This window comes from Leguminivora glycinivorella, chromosome 24, assembly GCF_023078275.1.
Source record: "Leguminivora glycinivorella isolate SPB_JAAS2020 chromosome 24, LegGlyc_1.1, whole genome shotgun sequence".
Taxonomy (NCBI): Eukaryota; Metazoa; Arthropoda; class Insecta; order Lepidoptera; family Tortricidae; genus Leguminivora; species Leguminivora glycinivorella.
Window position 1 is genome coordinate 12,560,440 of NC_062994.1, and position 22,598 is coordinate 12,583,037.

The window sequence follows — 22,598 nt, forward strand, 5'->3', positions numbered from 1 at the left end:
TTCAGACGGCAACGCAAGGCAGTCCTGCAACTCGAATCCACTAATAAGGCGTAGCCGATGATTACCAAAATATTTTTTAATATTTATTGCATGTATGTTTCACTCACTAACTTTTATTCTAAAATTTCTTTATCACGTCATTAATTTTCTCACTCATAACTTTCTAGGCCTAAATCTGATAAATTACTCTTCTATAACACTATATTATTATGCTACAATAACCTTTATTCTTCTTTAAAATATAAATAAATAAAATTTTAAAAATTAGTCAAAAATACAGCTGATACTCATTAAAGGATCTAGGTTATCGCGGTTCACGTCGAAGGGTTCTACTTATTCACGCTAGACGATCACAAGGCCAAATTTACGGGGTATATTTAAAGGGGGGTTAGTTATACTAATGGTTAGTCAAGTAAGTAAGTAAAAAGTAAGGTGAGGGGAGGTTTAGTTACATTTGGTGCCGTGACCAGGATCTAAGATGTGCTCTGTAGAACACATCTTGGATACCAAGGTTTATAAATAAATAATAGGAATTAGCCTTACCAGGCTACATTTGTTGTTGTGAAAACGAGTGGGTGTGCTGTATTTCTGACTTATTTCATCTCTAAATAAAACTCATATACCTAATATTTTTATTCAATCGCTATTTCATAAAAACAAAAATAACTTTATCGTTAATAAACACGTCTGTAGTATTTTCTTCCATTGTTAATTCTTGCCGCGTTCCGAGCGAAGTCATGCATCAGTATAGAACCAATGATATTTTCGTTTTCCTTTGGTACCTGAAAAATAAAAAAATAAAAATTAAAATAGCGTAGTAAACCTAGACAAAATCTATTTCCAGAAAATTAACTCATAATCGTAGTGGTTGAACTAAACATCGTCCCGATTAGGCCATTTGGTTGCATTGCTACGTAGCAATTGTTGGCATTGGCACATCTTGACGTTCCCTTGCGCCTGTGCGTAGTACTATTATTTACTCTGTGTCTTAATGTACGTTTTTATAGCTGTTGTATAGGCGGGGCTAGTACGTAAAATACTAGGTACTTATAGAAAAAATATTCATGTACCTAAAATAAAAGAAGGCGCGGAGCTGTAGTAGTTTAGAAGAGTTTCCCACCTAGTAATCGGAATTGGAAACATAAGTGTGTACACTATGTATAATAGCAATAGAATTTCATGTCAAAACAAATTGTGCTCTATCGGCCTAGTACATTTTCATAGCAGGTTCTGCCATCTTCAGGGCTATTTTGAAAGCTTTACATCACGTTTGCGCTTTACATTGGAGATCGGATAGCTTCGATGCTGTCTTATATAGTCCATGAACACTCTCTGATGTTATGTATGTTCCTGGAAGGCGTCTGTTATACAGAATTTCATTTATAGGCAGGATAACTACTAGTTAGGACAGTAAGTAGGTCGTTATCATAATCTAGGTATAAGACTATATTATCTCAGATAACCTAGGATACCTAAGCCCTAGATTTAAGACCTAGTAATACAAGATAGGCTCTAGTCTAATGGCTATGGGGGCGCGATTATTCATTGTCGCGCTGAAGTACAATATTATATGGGGCGTCCCGCCATTTTTCTATGAATACTGAATAGCTACACGCATGTTATACTATGACAGTACCTCCTTCGATGGATGGTTTGTTTGCGTTTCAGTTGTAACTCTATAATATATGTATTGTCTCACAGGATTTCATACATCATACAATAAATTGACAAAGTCTTTATACTGAATATTTTCACTATGAGAACAAATGTCTGTCTGTTAGGATATAGGTATTAATCTATTAGGACTAATTTAAGTTCATTAGCTTATAAGTCATCACACATTTTCATATTACATCCGTAGTAAACAAGCATACGTCCCTCTTGATGGTGAGAGGTCACTGTAGCCTATATCTGCCAATTATTTCAATAAATTAAATCCACTGTACGAATTTCAACTTTCTATACGTATATATTTTTACTGTAGTAATACAAATAAGTATGTATGTATAAACAAGATTTTCAATAGCTTCATATGACATGAGTTCGTTATCTCACATGATAAGCTGTAGGCTAGTCTAAAATAGTAAGTGTAAAACCATACAATCATTATGTTCGGTAGATTGTGTACACAGCCTTTATACAATATTACACAAGTCAGGAGTATGCCAACATACTGTACTTCATTACAACCATGTCAAACATATCCTACGAAATATTAGCATTACCGGCATCTGGGAGGTCGTACCTCGCCATACCCTAACTCCACCACTGCTTGATCATTGGCACAATTGCTTAATGAATTTCATGAAAATTGATTGAAATTTGTAATATTCCTGTTAAGTAGGCATAGATAATAAGCACTATTATCTTTATAAAACCATATTTTACTGAGGTTCAGAAATAGTATGTGGTATGTGGTACACATTAAGTATGTAAACTTACCTAACATGACCGGGTCCAGTCTGATTGTCGGATTACTTTGTTACTGGTAGTGCAGATTAGTGAGTCCTCAGTACACTGAAAGGAAATAGTCAGACATTAGAAATATTCATATAGATAGTGTAAGAAAGGGGTATTGTTTAGAGTGGGGTTCTGCCAAATTGGGTTCAATATTATTTCATTTATCTATTCACGGGGGCGCGTCGCTTAATTTTTGGAACTAAGACACGCCCATGAGAAATATTGTGTCAGAAAAAACAATGCATACAGCAAAATTTACAAAAAGGAAATTAAAAAAAAAAAAAGTTTGAGAACCCCTGCCTTGCAGTGCATATCTACACGAGTTAGGACATAAATGAGTTAGTAATAAGTTTGCTTAGCCAATAAAATGATGATGAGTCAGTTAAGTTTGATTTTTATCCGGTCGCTCATGCCTCGCCGTTTTGCTCTACGCTTCATTTCAATTTTCTAGATAAAATATTGATGCCATGAGCTGTTCACTTTTAAATTTAATAATTAGAACGTGTTATTATAATAAAACATAAGTACCTTTCATTTATATGAAGTCAGTAGATATATGGAAGACGGTCCAACCTGAAGCATGGCCTCTCGGGTAAAACCTGAAATTGTATATATGAAAAAAAAATTAGTTAAAAAAAAAAAAGGGTGTATGTATGTTTAAGGAATCTTATTTGTAAATATGTATCATTAAGATTGTTTATATTTATCTAGGCCATTCATGGTTAAGAAAAAAAAAAAAAAAGAAGAACAACCATATCCATGTTTCTATGTAAAATTTCCTGCCGAGTCGTTTTACTCACTAAGTAGAGTTAATTAAGTTTAAAAAGTAGCTGTTTAGTGGCTATGATTTTTTGTACTTACTTGAGGATAGTGCTAAAACGGAGTACAGTCCATAAAGGACACACCGGAAAATTCCTCAGTCCACCTGCACATTGCCGACAGCTGGTTGATATTCTTCGAGGATGGTTACCCATTTCATATACTGAAAATTAATACATAAACTATTTAAACTCATTGTAACACAAACAAAATTTATGCTAAGTCTGGATTTTTAGTCTACATAATTTTATTTAAGTATCCAAAATTAAAAAATTAAAGTTTGGACAAGTTTCAATGCCTATTTTTAAATGCCATAACATTCATTTGAGGTCCTACAAATATTGCTTTCCATAATCCATAAGCTTGAGAAATTTTATTGGTTGGAACGGAAACAACATTACAAGTTCCAAGTACAGTTAGGTAGCCTAGATCAAATAAATTAGTCAAAGATATAATTTTAATGCTTACCGTTTAACCAAGGTATGTTCAGTTTCTATAAATATTGTTTTCCATAAAATTTGTGGCAGATGTGTAGAAATATCGGGCATTGTAAATTCCAATTAGATGTTGACTGAAAAATCAAACAACCATATAAACCTCATTGAAAGTAACAAATCTATTTTGACAGTTAGGCCTATTTCACGTACATTTAGATCCTCTTAGGGAATGTGAAAGTCAGAAATTAACGTGGGAAATTTACTATCAATAACTTATCTGACGACAGAACAATGAAATAAGCAACATTTCACCAATATATTCGGTCTAGTCGTTGTAGTTCGCAAGTATGTTCTGCTGGGTTTCGAAAACGACGACTAGTTTGAAAACACATCAAATAATAAAACAAAAGCTTACCTTTCATGCAAAACTGCTTTTGAAGTAGGCAATTAGTTCACTTTATCAATTGAGGCATAGCCCGATAAGACATCCTTTGCATGGGCTGTTTGCTCATTAGATCATGAGTATGAGCACTAGATTCTTCTATTATCTTGATGAGAAACACAACAAAACACATGTCCATTGCATTGCATTCACTAAATGTCATGTCAATTTCATAACCTCACTTTCGCTATCGGAAAATTACATTGCAATTGCAGTTCGGAGTTCAGTTTGATAAAACAAGATCACTTTGTCGGCATTCGGCAATATTATTTGAGAGTAACGCGTGTTTAGGGCAAATAATGTTTTGTTTGCATTTTCTTACTTAAAGGACAAATGACAAAATGGCGAATATGGACGGCACATGACCGGCGTCGGCGCAGAATTGCCTGTCGTTTGTTTAAGCCGAGTAAAATAAAGCGAATATTTAAATAATTCTAGTTGTAGATCACGTAATTAATAATGAGCTAAAGAAAACAAAAACGGATCTGCCATTTTTTCGCGAACAAGCGGATAGCGGTAAGCATGACATAGATTAGAGAAAATAATTTAACCACAGATAACATATATCTTCGCCAAAAGGTGTTCTATCGGTGACATTACACAAACTATCATTGTTTTTAAGTTGGTACGCTTGATCGGTCATACAATTTTCGACAAAAGATATTCAGTAATTCAGTAATTTATTGTCCGGTGTTGTCATTTACAAAACTTTACTTCATTTTTCTCTACTTCATTATAGTAAAATTAATACAATAGATGTATTTAAATACAAAAGATTTTGTTAATTTAATTTTCTATTGCTTAAATCACATCAAACTATTCAAGTTGTGTAGATTTTGAACGGTATTTTGTAAATAGGGCCTAACACATGTCCCCTTACAAGTGCGGTCCGACCGTCTGTTAGATCCTTAAAGAATCTCACAATATATTTTTAATGTGGTCACATTTTTGTAAACCGATGCGCACACGCGATTTCCTACGCATTGACAAATTTACACGATAGTTTTCGTTCGATTTCATTAAATTATGAAAAAAAAAAATCAATTATATATTTCTAATAACTAGTCAAATATTTGAACATTATGATAGGCTAAATTTATGATATCAAATAATTGTTTTGTTGATTTAATGTTTGTGACTACTAAAAACACATTAGTGTGTTTACAATGAAAATACGCCCATGAGGACAATTGTAAAAGAAAAAAAAAAACGGTTAAGGATGACAATATTGACAGTGACAGTTCCTTACGAAAAAAAATCTGAGCGCGAAGTTATTAAATTTTATTTAAGAAAACCGATTTCACTGAAATTATAGTGTTATGTAGCTTCAAATAATTAGTGTAATTGATAGTGTAGGAGCATGTGTGATTTTTAGTGACGTCTTATTATCACACGTAGAGAAATATGAGTTAACTACGTTTTGAAACGAAGGGCTCTGTTAGTGAAAACATAGTAATTTCAATTAGTTTTAGGCTATAATTAGTCAGTTAAAAAAGGTGTTAGTGCAACAGTGCATGACTTGAGTATATGGAAATAGAGTTAACAACAAATTGGACGCGACAAACATGAAGTGAACATTGAAATATTTCGTGCGACGTTAGAGTTGACGTATCCGACTTGTTTGATGTAAATGAACGGAGAGGCAAGAGTTTTTGAGCCTGGTCTCACACCTGCTCATAGGACCAACGTGTTACTGAAGATTTTCAATATGATTATGTTGTTAGTGGTGCCATATTATGCCACACTAAACAGAAGAATGGAACAGAAAATGCCGATCAAGAAAAATACATATATGTAAGTGTTCAAAACCCCAGTTAATTTACCCTATTCTAGTTTTATTGAGCAAACAAGACGGAGTTTTATAGTCTGCAGTAATTTTTGAGTTAGAAAAATTAAAGTCACTTAGCGATCAGACATCATACTTGAGGAAATAAAATAATTATAGGTTAATAAAATTACTTTTGTAGAATGGTATTTAGTAATATAGGTGAACGTAAATGAGACGTACGTCTCATATGGTTAAAGTATCTAGATGGTCCTGCAACCTTAGTTGGCATATTTCTTATAATTGAAAAATATTTAGACACTTGTAATTTTATTTTATCTTTCTCTCTGTTTATTGGAACGTCTTTAACATAGTTTTAATTTTAACCTAAGATAGGTTCTTACCACAGCAGTGTTTCTGTCATTGAACATAGTGAATCAGCGAGGATGGAGGACCAGTGAATACCATCAGTGTGTGTTTAAGTGCATGCTTAGTAACGCTAGTGAAATAACAAGTGTTTATGATATTCGATTTATGCAATATTTTATTTTTTGACCAATGATTGGACAAATAAGGACTAGCCAACTTTAGAGTTGAAGAAATATTCATTGGTTTCAAGTTACTTGCTGTGTTCAAAAATAAGTAACTGGATCTTTTGCGGTTATGCTGATTGTGATCAAGTGTGCAACGTGTCTTCGGAAGAGGTTTCATGGTGTCCTGGGTTATGACACCGACTGAGAAGAGAATAGTTTGGAAAATTTTGAAATATTACCAGGAGGCCAGCAGGATTTAACCATCATCATTAGCTACTCAAGAACCCATCATAGAACTAGCCAAGTATGAAGGAGAAAAAAGGAAGAGAGACACCTTTGACCAAGTTCCTCAACCCATTGTCGTGTTTGTTAACAATTTGCTAAGTTTGCTGCAGCTGCGAATGCCATGAAGAAGGAATGGATTGTCTGAGGTTACAAAACTTTCGGGGCATGTTATACAATATTGAAGACATAGAATAGGACAATACAAGTTTTAAGCTCGTTTCAAGAAAAAAAAATCATTATTTTGTTATATTATTATTCAATCAAATAAAAGTATTTTGAACCTACTTATGCCATCATTTTGTATTTTATCATAAGGCAATTAAAACCAAAATAAAATTTTGCAGATAGTTTGAAAAAAAAAAGGAATATATTTTATCAAAACCACATCAAATTTGATGTTACATTATATTTTACAAAAAATATCAAAACCAAATCAAAATTGATGATACATCATATTTTGCGGGAAAAAATTGAAAATATGAAAACCACTTCAAAACTGCAATTACTTTTTTTTGCAAAATTGTATTAAGCGTTTATTATGAACATTACATGATGTGTAATGTAAATTTTATGAGTACATTGGTTACAAGTCAATGACCTTTTAGTAAAGAGTTTTCTTTAATTGCGGCATACTTATGTGGAACATTATTATATTTTCTTTCTTATCATCATCATCATCATTATTTGAAATACGTTATGAATTCTTGTAAATTTTATTGAGATGCAGTGTTATTATTATAGGGGTGGTAGAAGTCAAAATTTTGTCTGAAATTAATTTTATTTCTATAGTGATCTGTGTGATAAAGGGCTTTATTGGCTAGCACATCGTATAGTTTCTCTGTCATTTAGTAGTTTCGTTCCTAGGATTATAAAATGGTGTATGGTGGATGTAAATTTATAATACGGATTTTTTTATTATCTAGATAAAGAAGTCGGTTCATTATATGGACAACAATTTTTTTTAAAAAATCTTTATTTTGTAAGAAGAATGTATTGGATATACATTGTATGGTTAGATTATTTTAATATAACAATAACTGGACATCATAGTAGCTAGTCTGCCTGGGGTAGACGTTAGGAAAATCGAGATTGGTGGAAAAGCTATTTTTCATTTTAGTTATTACAGTTAGCAGTGATATTTATTATTTATGCGTTATCATTTATTACATTATATAGGGTGGTATACTGTACGATATCGGAAATCACTCAGATCACAGACACAGCAGATCCTCGTTCCTAAGCATAACTTGGTCAGTATTTTATCCTACAAAGATCAGAGTAGGGAGGGCCACTATTCTTTTTTTTTTTGCTTACTTACTTTTATAATTTTTTGCATTTTATGCTATCAATTTTGCATTATGAACTGTAAAAAAAAAAAAAACAACAACAAAGACAGGAAAATTGAAAGTAGGGTAGTGTCCTTACAGTAATTGACTCTAATTAAAATGTGAACATAAAATGTAACGTTTTCTTCGTACGAACATTTTATTTTTAGTATGTGCATCAAACAATTTTCACACATTGTCAAATTGTTTGCGGTTAATAAATATTTTGTAAAAATGAAATATAGACGTATAAAATGAAACCTATCATAAATAAATTGAAATTTTCTTTGCCTTCGAGTCAGGGTAGAGTGGAGTAAAATGGGATACGTAAACTTTTGAAGTTATTGTGTAATTTTATTTCCATTTTTATTCGTTATTTTGATTACTTTTAAAAGCGTTGGCTTTCTGTTGAGATCGAGTGAAAGAGCGAATGAGGAAGTAAGAATGGTTACATTGTGTGTGTGTGTGAATAATTTAGAGATGATGAATGTTTATAGATGTAAGAATGTTTTGAATGGGATGAATGACTGAATGAAGTGTGTCTCGAATGATTTTTTTTTATGGAATGATTGGATTGATATAGACAGACAGCGCTGGAAAGTGGTCAAAACTAGTTTGGTCGGAATTTGCGGGAACAAACAAGGGGGGAATTTTGGGAACACATTAGTCATAAAATTCTTATTGGTTAGGTTAAAATCCAATGGATTCGACCCATTTCAAGGGTAGTTTTTTGTGACTACTACTACACAAGGTAATAAGACCCATACGAAAACCACACACCTCATCTTGAATGGGATGTATTTGACAATCGACATATTTAAGGGCCGATATCGTCTAGTGAGAACGAGGCTCTTTTCAATATTTGGTTCCTTGTTATGTGTTCAAATATGTGAAGTTTAGTATCATCAAATCATTTCTTCATTTGATCATGATATGGTACCGAGTTGAGGTACATGCTTATGTCATTTAAGGTTTGTTTTATAAAAAAAAAAAAACACATCCAAACAGATCTTAAGTCAGTATATTTTATTCAAGTATGAGACATGCGCCAAAACATGTGGCTGGAGTGATTAGGTAGAGGAATTGGTTTGAGTTCCGACAATGGAGATTGAAGGCTCTGGACTTATAATGAGAGCTCTAAAGGTTTCTTCGTAATTGCATGGGAAGTTATTGTGAACTCGTTGAAATTATTACGATAATTATTCCGGTCCAACAGTGTGGATGGAATGAATATTCGCCGCGACCGGGGAACGAGCTAGCAAGAACGGGTTAATAGGACCTATCAGATTCACAACCTGGTATCCCTGGCGATGCGTGGACTCTGAGGAAGGAGTTATCATGGTTCATTGTCGAAATTCTGATGAGCTAATTTCAAAACTGAGTCGCTAGCAGTCGCATAGTATTGGAATACACACTACACGATTAGAAATGGGGGGATATTTCCGACTGATCTAGAAATATTTTTCTTTTATTCTTTTATTCAATTTTATTGCTTCTTTTGCTAAGTGAGATTGGATTTTTTTACAAACCACTTTGTATTTTGTAAAAGAATTCCAATCTGGGGGCGAGTTGTAACAGAACAAGCGTCTATGACGAGGAAATGGACTCGTTATTACATATAAAACTTACGGCGAATCAACTTTTCTTTGACCAACTTTTTGGAGCATATTTCCTTCGGGATTTCATTGAATATTTTAACAAATAATATCTTTGATGGTTAATCACATGTTCAGTTACGTCATCACTGATAAAATTCACTATTATTTAATGTAAAACAGGTTGGAAAAACGTATTTATCAACAAACTACGTTCACATGGACGGAATACTGACACTGACAGTTGTCAGCTGCGTAACGTTCCGATATTATGTCTTGGTTCCAATTACGAGTCAGAGAGGTAATAATGACTAATATTGATTATTACTATTGATTATTATTATTGATTATTATACTTCCTGAATATATCATTCAATGTAACATTTAGTAACAGATAAAATATTTCATTGCGAAATTACTTACAAAATAAATAAGAATGTTCCACAAAATAATATTTACGTAAAAATATTTGCGAATCGCTCCACTATTGGACTACATAGGTATCAATATCAATAGCTCTGTCTCTCTCTAAAACACGTGTACTCGGCACGTGTTGATAAGCAAACATCCGTGTGTTAATCGTGAACTCTAATGCATAGGGCATAAGACTTAGTAAACAAAGCACACGATTGAGTAGCCATCTTGTCGGAAGTCGAATGTCAGAAGTCGGAAGTCGAATGTCAGAAGTCGGAAGTCGAATGTCAGAAGTCAGAAGTCAGAAGTCAGAAGTCGGAAGTCGGAAGTCGGAGATAGAATCTATAAAAGGGTCGGAGCGAGCCGACGCGCGTCATTCTTACAATATCCACAAGACTAACAGTGTCTCTGGCTTTCGTGTGTTATACTGGTGAGTGAAGATGTTCTGCTATTATTTCTCTGTTTGTTTTTACTTGGAAATTATTCTAAGTGATTGTAAACTTTGAAATTGTGTCTCTGTTTGGTTGTGCGGGGACAATATCGTCGTACAGTTGAACTTAGACCTGTGGTGGAATTGCTTTACTGTCAGTTGTGGGGTTATTTTAGTGTTCTATTTATAGTGTAGTGTTACATTTAAATTAATGTGTATAGTGAAGTTTTCTGTGCTTTGTTTCATGAGTGCCGTCAAGCAATACAAAGACTGGGTCGATGTATGGCTGGTGCTTGGAGATAAGTCTGTGTTTGGTTTTGTAGGGAGTAATTCTTGCAAAACTAAGCTTAGATTATAGCACGTAAAGAAAACTTCACTCGTTTGTTTAGTTGGTCAGTAAAATTGAATTTAGTAATTTTCTATGGGGTTATTTTGTGAAAGTTATAAGCCAGATCATTGTTTGTGACAGACTGTTGTCCGGCTAGGCGCTTCTTCCCTTACGGTGTCAAATAAGAGGCGTTTAGGGGTCTTTTTGTTCCAAGTGGAGGGCTTGGACGCTTTTCTATACTTACAAAAGCGTATTTTCTCACCGGTCTCAAAGAGTCCAACTGTTAGATGGAAGTGAGGACTTTCACGATTGACGAAAGACATTAGGAGTAATCCTTGCTCACTGAAGTCGGCAGTATTTGAGGCTGGGGTCCTATATATATATATATTTATTTACTCGGTGCTCTAGTCCATGCTGGCGTTGGTTGTTGGGGATTTCGGTTGTGATTGATCCATATCTAAGTAAAGTTGATCGCAGCTGGGTCTCTCATGTGGCTGGTACTGGTGTGTCCTAGAATACTGGATATATACACGGATAGGGCGATCTACTCTCTGCTACCCTAGCCCGCGGGCAAAAGCAGAGGGGGGGATAAGAACACAAGCCTATAGGTTGCCTATCTCAGCTTCGCTGGCTGAACTGTACAGCTTATGGTAGGGATACACTTGTGCATATTTTGAACACAAGATCTATGGTAAGTGACGGTCTGTGTTTCAGATATGCTAGAATAGGGAAAACGATAGGAATAGGGTAGAGTCACACACTATTTCTATAAAAGTAGAGTTCTTTTATGATTGGTCTTGGAATATAATTGGTCAACGTGTATTGTGGAGAAATAATTTAACTACTACTATTTATATGGTTTAAATGGACTTTAAATGTGGTGTTTACTATCTTAAAATATGTGGTAAAACTGGTAATTTATAAAATCTCTTATTACTTAATTTATCTGAGTGAAATTAATAATTGTGGTAGCAATTTCTGATTCTTCATGTAGCATCGAGCCAGTGAGTGTTGCTAACTAGTTTTTCAAGGTAAATTCTATCAAGTTGGTTAGGGAAACAAACTATACTTTGGAATAAAAAGCATAGGTTTGTTATAGGGCCCAGTGGCATGCGAGCGCCGTCCACTGATGACAAGTCAAAAGCTTCAAGGAGTTACTAGACTTACTTCGTTCTCAGTGGTAGCAACTACTCGGAGCCTTGATGATACATTAGAAGGATCGAGAAGTTATGGTCTATTAGCAGTATTGGGAAAAAGGGGGGGATTAGCTAGGGAAAAGAAACAAAACAAAATAAAAGGGGTTAGTTCGTAGATAGATAGCCCTTCAGGCTTACTTGCTTAGGATGCCTGATAAAGTGGTTTGATCAGGTTAGGGGATTCAGACGGCAACGCAAGGCAGTCCTGCAACTCGAATCCACTAACAAGGCGTAGCCGATGATTACCAAAATATTTTTTAATATTTATTGCATGTATGTTTCACTCACTAACTTTTATTCTAAAATTTCTTTATCACGTCATTAATTTTCTCACTCATAACTTTCTAGGCCTAAATCTGATAAATTACTCTTCTATAACACTATATTATTATGCTACAATAACCTTTATTCTTCTTTAAAATATAAATAAATAAAATTTTAAAAATTAGTCAAAAATACAGCTGATACTCATTAAAGGATCTAGGTTATCGCGGTTCACGTCGAAGGGTTCTACTTATTCACGCTAGACGATCACAAGGCCAAATTTACGGGGTATATTTAAAGGGGGGTTAGTTATACTAATGGTTAGTCAAGTAAGTAAGTAAAAAGTAAGGTGAGGGGAGGTTTAGTTACACTAGTCCTTTGTGCTCCATAGCTTGCCTAAGGCCGTTTTCACATTATCCGATCCGATATCGGATGTCGGAAGGATTTCAATGGAAAAAATCCAAGATGGCGCCTGTAATGTATGGGATATCGGTCCGACATCCGTTATCGGATCGGATAATGTGAAAACGCACTAATTCCTCTGATTAAAACAAACCGTTTTGTCCACAGGAGAAGCTCTGATGAAGTAGAAGACTAATCCCCCGCCGACCCCGCTCCCCGCGCCTCCCGTCACCATTCGGCTGACTCTGACTCCCCACAACACAACTGATCAATAGAGTCTAAGGTTACTAAATGAGTATTTGCTAACTTTACTCCTTAAAATGGACTGCTGAACATATGTAGTCATAAATGAGTCATTTGAACAATTCTGTAAACACTTTTTGGTTCATCAAATGGTTGTTTAATGGACTCCTAAACGTATCAAATGAATATTTATATTTAACCGACTTTTACTCCTTAAAATGGAACTTCTGAACGTCATGAATGAGTTATTTGAACTGTAGACTTTTTGACAATGTCAAATGGTTGTTTGATGGATTCCAGAACGTATCAAATGTATCTTTTAGAGGTTCTGTAGACACTTGCATGTCAAATTATTCAAGATGTACCTTACGATGCTGTCAATTAATAATATCCAGGAGTCTCCAAAATCTGGTCCGAGAAGAATCCCAATACAATAAAAATCTAAATACACATGAGTAAAACAGCAAAATCTTTATAGTACAGACAATTACTGGTGGCCCAAGAGGGGAAGACTCAAGATTTTAATAAAATAAATACTTAATACGTTAGTGAAACCGTAAAAAAAAAATACAGTAACTGTATTATTATTTTTGGTGGCCCAGGAGGGGAAATTCACACAAGGTTTTTTGTTGAAGCCTGATTCATCAATTATTGATCCAAAATTTTGTATGATTTTTGGGGGAAGTTCGCACAAAATGTCAAGTGGATAATCAGTCAGATGGTGGCGGAAGCATGCGATTGGTGGCTCCTGGAGAGATCTGTGCTAGGATAATCAATATTAGATAAGAACCCTTTGGAACCCAACCCCTGCTGCATATTGCTCGTTTACTATTATAAAAACATTATAAAGAACATAGTAATTATATAAATGGAGAAGCAAATCTTGTCACGAAAAAAAGGCGCGAAATTCATTTTTTTATGGGACGGTAAACCTATACCCTTGCATTTTCCAAATTTGTCGTATTTTTTAGTGTCTAGATTTACTTGATCGTCTTCTATGTCTATGTTCAGTGTGTTAAATCATAATACATATTTATATAGTATTGCTATACTTCAACAAATAAATCACTTATTAACTTCGTTGAAATTTGGATACAATTGAATCTGAATGGCATTGTCATAGGGCAATGGTATACAATGATAGATCTTAATAGGCACTAAACTAAAATACACTAAAAATATGATACTTATACGCTCTGAGCTTTATTGCGATGAACATGATTAGATTATATTTATTTCTTATTGAAAATTACATGTTATTTTTACTTTAAAATATCACTAATCCACAAAAAGATGGCCACAACATAATACTAAGAAAATAATTAAAAACAATATGGTGTAGTATATATAATAAAGTTCATATATTTTGAACTTTGTAAGTAAGTGAGCGTGGTTTGGGGGTGAAGGCTGGGCACCCCCGGTATCAGCGCGGGTTGGGGGGTAAAGAGGGGACATACGATGGTCACTCTTGACTTACTGGTCAGTTATATGTATATTTTGTTGCCATTTTGGAGGACCGTGGGAAAGTGAAGTAAAAATGAAAAATCTCTACGAATTTACTCATTAATCTATCCCATATTCCTTATAGATATAATCGGTATATGTATTTTGTATGAATATATCGATGAAAATCGATTAAGTAATATTTATAACGATTTGCATCAAACATTTGAACGAGAGTGACACTGCTCGCTTTGCTCGCTTCAAAATGAAATTAATTAATTTACTTCTTTATAAATTATAAGCCAGAAGTGACCAGAATATGTATGTTAAAATAAGTATTATTAGATAAATTATAAAATGTTTATTATAAGCATCATGTTAGATACTTGTTACTATAATACGGGCGGGTGCCTCGGCCATCGTCTCTCCTTGTTTCGCAATATGACTTGTATTATGTTCGTCGATGGCCCGGCGCCCGCCTGGCGGGTCGCTAGCCTCGGCGTCGCGGCTGCGACGCGCTGCCCAATGGAAGGACTCTGCAAATATTTGAATAAATCGGAATCAAACCGTATATTTTGTTTTAATTCAAAATCACCTTGTATGTATACTTACTTGGGGACCGGTCACATCTAAGAGACGCATGTCCTGAGGTGCGGAACGGACGTCCGCGCCACGCCGCCTGAATGTTCAAAAAACGTCTCCTCAGTACATTTTGTATAGGAAGGACGTAAGACGCGCCCCCAGGCGGCGTTGCGCGCCCCGAGACACGCGACGCTTAAGTGGGAACGCTGCCTTGGGCCGCCGAGTTTCTTGCCGGTCCGGCCCCATAGTGGATACCCCTCTCCATCTGAGGGGGGACTGAAATCTTCTCGAGGCTGAGGCGTAGGGTTAGAGCCGGCGTAGCTTTATTTGACGTTCATAAGCGCATTGTAATATGCCTACTCGGAAAATAAATATTTCATTTCATTTCATGGTATATTTGACGACCGGTCTGGCCTAGCGCGTAGTGACCCTGCCTGCTAAGCTGCGGTCCCGGGTTCGAATCCCGGTAAGGGCATTTATTTGTGTGATGAGCACAGATATTTGTTCCTGAGTCATGGATGTGTTCTATGTATATAAGGACAGTACACCTTAGCGCGTTTTCACATTATCCGATCCAATATCGGATGTCGGACCGATATCCCATACAAAACAGGCGCCATCTTGGATTTTTTACATTGAAATCCTTCCGACATCCGATATCGGATCGGATAATGTGAAAACGGACTTACACAGATCAACCTAGCCCCAAACTAAGCAAAGCTTGTACTATGGGTGCTAGGCGACGATATACATACTTATATAGATAAATATATATTTATATAAATAGAAAGCATCCATGACTCAGGAACAAATATCTGTGCTCATCACACAAATAAATACCCTTACCGGGATTCGCACCCGGTACCGCAGCTTAGTAGAGTTACGCCAGACCGGTCGGCCGGTATTGTATAGTTTATCACGCAAACATGCTTGCTTGTCTGAATATACGCGTTTCTGAGAAGCAATAGAGACCCGCTAGTTTTAACTATAAATCTATTCACACGGGTCTATTAAACCGAGCCTCAGGCGATGAGATAATTGATGCCATCCCTATAACAACCGAGTCACCACCCCAAGGGATTAACACAAAGGCTCTCTTGATACTTCTAATCGAATGACAAAGTTGCATTTTGTCCACAAGTGCAAAGTACTTAGTTTCATACTTTTAACTTGATGTCCAAAGCTGGCTGATAAATTTAAAAAATGACGATTTTACTCAGTAATCAATCAAGAGCAAACATAACTGCCAACAAACTGTTTTGCAGTTTGGCGGTATTTTGTAAACTGTAATATCAATGTAACTAATGTAACTATTGTGTCTGAAGAAAAAAAAAATCATTAACCCCCGACGCAAAAACGACAGGGTGTTATAAGTTTGACGTGTCTGTCTGTCTGCGTGTGTGTCTGTCTGTGAGCCTGTGGCATCGTAGCTCCCGAACGGATGAACCGATTTAGATTTAGTTTTTTTTTGTATGAAAGCTGAGTTAGTCGGGAGCTCGGAAGTGTTCTTAGCCATGTTTCATGAAAATCGGTCCAAAACTTTTTTCAAAATTTTAATTTTGTGGTTATTTAATGTTGTACACATTGAAGAATTTCATGTAGGTAGTTTGATGTTTTACAGTTAGCACTTTGTTCGTGTATGGCTTGGGCAATTTTGGCACGTGCAGTTAAACAACTTTGCCCCCTTGTGAAACAAATAAAACAATATTTTTATGGGGCCGGGATAGCATAAAAATATATAATTATGCTTTATTTTAAGCATTTTATATATCCCGGATAAACATCCATCAACATTTAAAATTACTTTCCAAAATTATAATTATTATGGGTTTTCGTAAACATTACACCTGAAAGTTCGTGCAAATATGAGGGTGATGGGTTTAGGGGGGAGGGAGGGGGAGGTGTCCTGTAGGTGCGAGTGGGCACGGTCAATTGAAAAACATGTTTAAAATAGGTACATCTAAAACCGTGATAGATAAACTTGCTTGTGTACTTTTTTTTTTTATGAAATAGGCAGCAAACGAGCAGACGAGCCGCCTGATGGAAAGCAGTCATCGCCGCCCATGGACATAAGCAACAATAACATCCTTCCATACTATTTAATATTATAAATGGGAAAGTGTGTGTGTCTGTTTATTTGTCCGTCTTTTACGGCAAAACGGAGCGACGAATTGACGTGATTTTTTAAGTGGAGATAGTTGAAGCGATGGAAAGTGACATAGGCTACTTTTTGTCTCTTTCTAACGCGAGCGAAGCCGCGGGCAAAAGCTAGTTTCTAATAAAAATGGCGCATGACTTGAACATGACATTTCCTTTGGTCACCAACACGTCACCAAGGATGTTGACACAGATGTCATATATACCATAGATCAAGCAAACGTATCTACTTAGCGTGTCAAATGAACTCAGTGAAATCCACTGAGTTCTCCGTCTTTACTCGCAGCTTGCAGCTTTCGGGCGTCAATTTTTGTAAATTGAAGTCAACCAAAACATAAAAAATGCCTCGTTATTACGTGATATTCAATTGCAACAACACAAAAATTATGAACAATCAAGAGCCTGAGACATATTTAAAATTACAGGCAAGAAACAACTTCAGTACAAAATTTGACACGCTCGGCCCCTATACAAATAGATGAACTTGTTTCTTCTATCTAAATATAGTTCTGTGGATGTTGATGTAAAATTTTAAGAGGGGGAGGGGGGATGATTATTATTGGTGGTAGTTTATTTGTTTACGTATTTATTTTGCGGTGGGAGGGTGTTAACACTAATGGCATGAAAAATACACAAGAGTATTAGTGCGTTTTCACATTATCCGTTCCGATATCGGATGTCGGACCGATATCCCATACATTATAGTCGCCATCTTGGATTTTTTCCATTGAAATCCTTCCGACATCCGATATCGGATCGGATAATGTAAAAACGTAATTACGGGTTAGCACTGATTGACTATTAGCACGTTATCTATTCGTGGATTAGAAAAGTAATTTTCTAGATGTTGGAAGAAGGTAGGTGTGTACCTAAATGAATCTTTCGCTATTTGATGTTTGGCTAATAATTTTACTTCATGAAATAAAACTATGGAAACGGATTAAATCGCCTATAATGAATTTATAATTCATCCCGACGTTTCGAACACTTTTTGAATATTGTACAACTAGCTTTAATAGTGTGTGAACCTGCCTTAAAAATCTATATTATTTGTGGTCATGGTTCGCTAATATTTCTTGTATGTGGGTAAATTTTGCACATTGTAATTTTTCCTCAGTCACCCGTTGACCGCGAACGTAGTAAAGTGTTCGAAACGTCGGGATGAATTATAAAATCATTATACGCGATCTAATCCGTTTCCATAGTATTATTTCATGAGTAACTATCGCGGTAATCGAAGACAAAATTTTACTTCACTCAAGTAATGTCGAAAAATAAATTGCATGTGTTCTTGTTGAACTTGTCTCTGGCTCCTCTAGCCCGTTAGCCGCGTTATTTTATTTTTCCCCTCACTAGCTCGGAAACACGTGTTTTGTCCTTTAATACCAGCGGGTAAAAACGCATTTTATCCACTAGTGGGTAAAGTAATTTGACCTTGAATAAAGTCAAATTAACTGCTTTAAAGTTGATGAAAGTAGGTAAATCTAGTAATAAAGATGATTTACCACCTGTGGAACTACTAGAAGCAGTGATAAACGCATTTTTTGCGTTGTAGTTTCCTCGCTATAGTGAGGGGAAAAGTTTTGTGTTACACACGGGTGCAAATGTATTTTACTTCTCGTGTGTTAAAAAACTCGCAAGTTCAGGATTCTATTCTCGAAACACTCGCTTCGCTCGTGGTTCAACTATAGAATCCTTTCACTTGCTCGTTTTTCAATTCCACACTCGGCGTTAAAATACAACTTTGCCCCCTTGTATAACAAATAACTATTATTTTACACGCTTTTCTTCTATACACGTTAAACTTCCGTGAGACATATTCAAATAATTAATTGAAATACGGTTGTACTCACGTTATTATATCGCTATTGCTGCGACATGTTTCGGGCCAATTCGGAGGCCCCTCTTCAGGCGTATAGGCTTTTCTTCTACAAATATATTTTAAATGTATGTTTCTAATTGTATGTAAGTAATTAATAAAAGCCAAGTAAACAATTCAAGTTTTTATTAAATCTCCGAAGAAGCTTTCTCCAGCGTGACACGTGTTGCTGCGAGGAGGTTCTCCATCCAGGGTGGCTAGCCGAATGGCACAATCGCTCACGAAACGCTCACGAACCGAAGCGCTAGTACTTAGATATCTATCTCTATCGCGCTTGCGTATTGGCGCGACAGAGCCAGCGGCGTATCGCTTTCGTTTGGCGTCGGAGAAATGCCATTCGGCTACGGGGCCAGGTTATTTCTTTGAATAAAAATTTTAATGACATATTTAGAAACAAACTAATTTTCTACTTTGACGTTGAACCCCTAAAACTGACCGCTTATTAATATGCGCGACCCTTCAACCCACAAAACATAAACAAACGGTATAATAGCCGCCATGTTAATAATATTAACCAATATTAACTTAATATTTGTTCTTAATTAAAGAAACATCATTAAAAGGGAATAAAATTATGCAAAAAGTTTTGAGTTCATCGCGTCGCGCGGTTTGGGTGCGCCAAAGTTCATATAAAATTGTTATATACTTAGATTATTGGTAGTCCGAAAATGTTTCTCATACAATTTTACATTATAATGATCATTATTTATAACAATTTTATGTTAATAACTATCGTAACTTCGAATGACTTATGTTCATAATGTCATTCATCATAAATACGTTTTATACTAATGTTTATGTTTATATACTTATTGATCATAACGATCGCGAGTAATATAATTTATCGTTATATTATTGTTACCAGGCCCCGTAGCCGAATGGCATTTCTCCGACGCCAAACGAAAACGAAACGTAGTCCGGCTCTGTCGCGCCAATAGGCAAGAGCGATAGGGATAGATATCTAATAGCGCTTCGTTTCGTGAGCGTTTCGTGAGCGTTTGTGCCATTCGGCTACGCACTCTGAACAGACATCACACGTGACAGTCCAGTTAGGTGCGACGACGAGCGTAGCGAGGAGGAGCGTGTTAGGTTAGGTGACGTGTTGTTGAATTTTATGATGAATGATTTTCTTAAACACAAAATTATGAATGTTATTAAATATTTGTATAGAATTTATGATTAAAAATTTTCGACTAAATGATTATTATGAACAGTGATAGTAGTACTATTGATAATAATGAAACAAAATTATGATAAGTAAAATTATGAGAAACGATCATTCGGAGCACAAATCGGTAAAAACAATAATTTTATAACAAATAATTTTATATGAGCCAATATGGACCCGCGCGGTTTATATCTACGTATAATGTATATTGATAACTAGCTTTTGCCCGCGGCTTCGCTCGCGTTAGAAAGAGAGTAGAGACAAAAAGTAGCCTATGTCACTTTCATCCCTTCAACTATCTCCACTTAAAAAATCACGACAATTCGTCGCTCCGTTTTACCGTGAAGGACGGACAAACAAACAGACACTCACACTTTCCCATTTATACTATTAATATGGATATAAAAACCTTATACTTACCTACATTTACTTGAGTTAAGTTTTTTAAAATTAAATGGCTTCAGTCCATTGGGACTATTTTGCCAGTGTCAAGGTGATATAAGATAATTGTTGTTAATTTTGGTACGGTAAGTACGACAGTGTACGGTGAGTTATTAGCACTTGTAAATTGATAGCTATATTTTACAAGAGCACGTGGACTACCGGCCGTTGACGACAAAAAGTGTCTTTAAACGCGTTTCGAGATTAATTCTTCATCAGCTTCTCACTACAACACAACATTAGTTTACTGCATAATAAGCTATTGATATTACACTTTAAACAACATTAATGAAGAAAAGAAATAAAATAGTTATTTGTTATACAAGGGGACAAAGTTGTATTTTAACGCCGAGTGTGGAATTGAAAAACGAGCAAGTGAAAGGATTCTATAGTTGAAGTTCGAGAATAGAATCCTGAACTTGCGAGTTTTTTAACACACAAGAAGTAAAATACATTTGCACCCGAATGTAACACAAAACTTTTCCCCTCACTATAGTGAGGAAACTACAACGCAAAAAACCGGCCAAGAGCGTGTCGGGCCACGCTCAGTGTAGGGTTCCGTAGTTTTCCGTATTTTTCTCAAAAACTACTAAACCTATCAAGTTCAAAACAATTTTCCTAGTAAGTATTTATAAAGTTCTACTTTTGTGATTTTTTTCATATTTTTTAAACATATGGTTCAAAAGTTAGAGGGGGGGGACGCACTTTTTTTTTCCTTTAGGAGCGATTATTTACGAAAATATTAATATTATCAAAAAAAACCGGCCAAGAGCGTGTCGGGCCACGCTCAGTGTAGGGTTCCGTAGTTTTACGTATTTTTCTCAAAAACTACTGAACCTATCAAGTTCAAAACAATTTTCCTAGAAAGTCTTTATAAAGTTCTACTTTTGTGATTTTTTTCATATTTTTTAAACATATGGTTCAAAAGTTAGAGGGGGGGGGACGCACTTTTTTTCCTTTAAGAGCGATTATTTCCGAAAATATTAACATTATCAAAAAACAATCTGAGTAAACCCTTACTCATTTTTAAATACCTATCCAACAATATATCACACGTTGGGGTTGGAATGTAAAAATATATCAGCCCCCACTTTACATGTAGGGGGGGTACCCTAATAAAACATTTTTTTTTCATTTTTTATTTTTGCACTTTGTTGGCGTAATTGATATACATATTGGTACCAAATTTCAGCTTTCTAGTGCTTACGGTTACTGAGATTATCCGCGGACGGACGGACGGACGGACAGACAGACATGGCGAAACTATAAGGGTTCCTAGTTGACTACGGAACCCTAAAAACGGTCTTAGTAAACCCTTATTCATTTTTTAATACCTATCCAACAATATATCACACGTTGGGGTTGGAATGAAAAAAAATATCAGCCCCCACTTTACATGTAGGGGGGGTACCCTAATAAAACATTTTTTTCCATTTTTTATTTTTGCACTTTGTTGGCGTGATTGATATACATATTGGTACCAAATTTCAGCTTTCTAGTGCTAACGGTTACTGAGATTATCCGCGGACGGACGGACGGACGGACGGACGGACGGACGGACGGACGGACGGACGGACGGACGGACAGACAGACATGGCGAAACTATAAGGGTTCCTAGTTGACTACGGAACCCTAAAAATGCGTTTATCACTGCTTCCAGTAGTTCCACAGGTGGTAAATCATCTTTATTACTAGATTCACCTACTCTTATCAATTTTAAAGCAGTTAATTTGACTTTATTCAAGGTCAAATTACTTTACCCACTAGTGGATAAAATGCGTTTTTACCCGCTAGTATTAAAGGACAAAACACGTGTTTCCGAGCTAGTGAGGGGAAAAATATTTACTATTATGAGACACTGACAATTCTGTTCCTATTTGGTTTGATAAGTAACATTGTCACTCAGCGGTCTAATTCTCATTTACGGTCGGTTAATTCCAATAAGCTCTAGTTTACATTTCGGACTAGAAGATCAGTGGCCTGTTTCTCG

At 35.6% G+C, this 22,598-nt stretch overlaps 1 protein-coding gene and 1 long non-coding RNA gene across 2 annotated transcripts in view; one reads left to right on the forward strand and one right to left on the reverse strand.

The window, feature by feature from the left end:
• LOC125238601 (RYamide neuropeptides-like) overlaps positions 1-14,952 on the forward strand; it is a 33,636-nt gene extending 18,684 nt beyond the window's left edge. The window contains exon 5 of the mRNA XM_048145956.1: positions 12,864-14,952. Within this exon, the coding sequence (XP_048001913.1) occupies positions 12,864-12,891 (28 nt within the window). The 3' untranslated portion in view covers positions 12,892-14,952. The remainder of the gene's footprint in view (positions 1-12,863) is intronic.
• On the reverse strand, positions 602-4,656 carry LOC125238602. The gene is made up of 6 exons (XR_007178454.1): positions 4,132-4,656; positions 3,748-3,850; positions 3,322-3,442; positions 2,989-3,059; positions 2,443-2,517; positions 602-782 (listed from the first exon to the last, which is right to left on the reverse strand). It is a non-coding gene; the product is annotated as an uncharacterized LOC125238602 (long non-coding RNA).
• Positions 14,953-22,598: the final 7,646 nt, after the last annotated feature.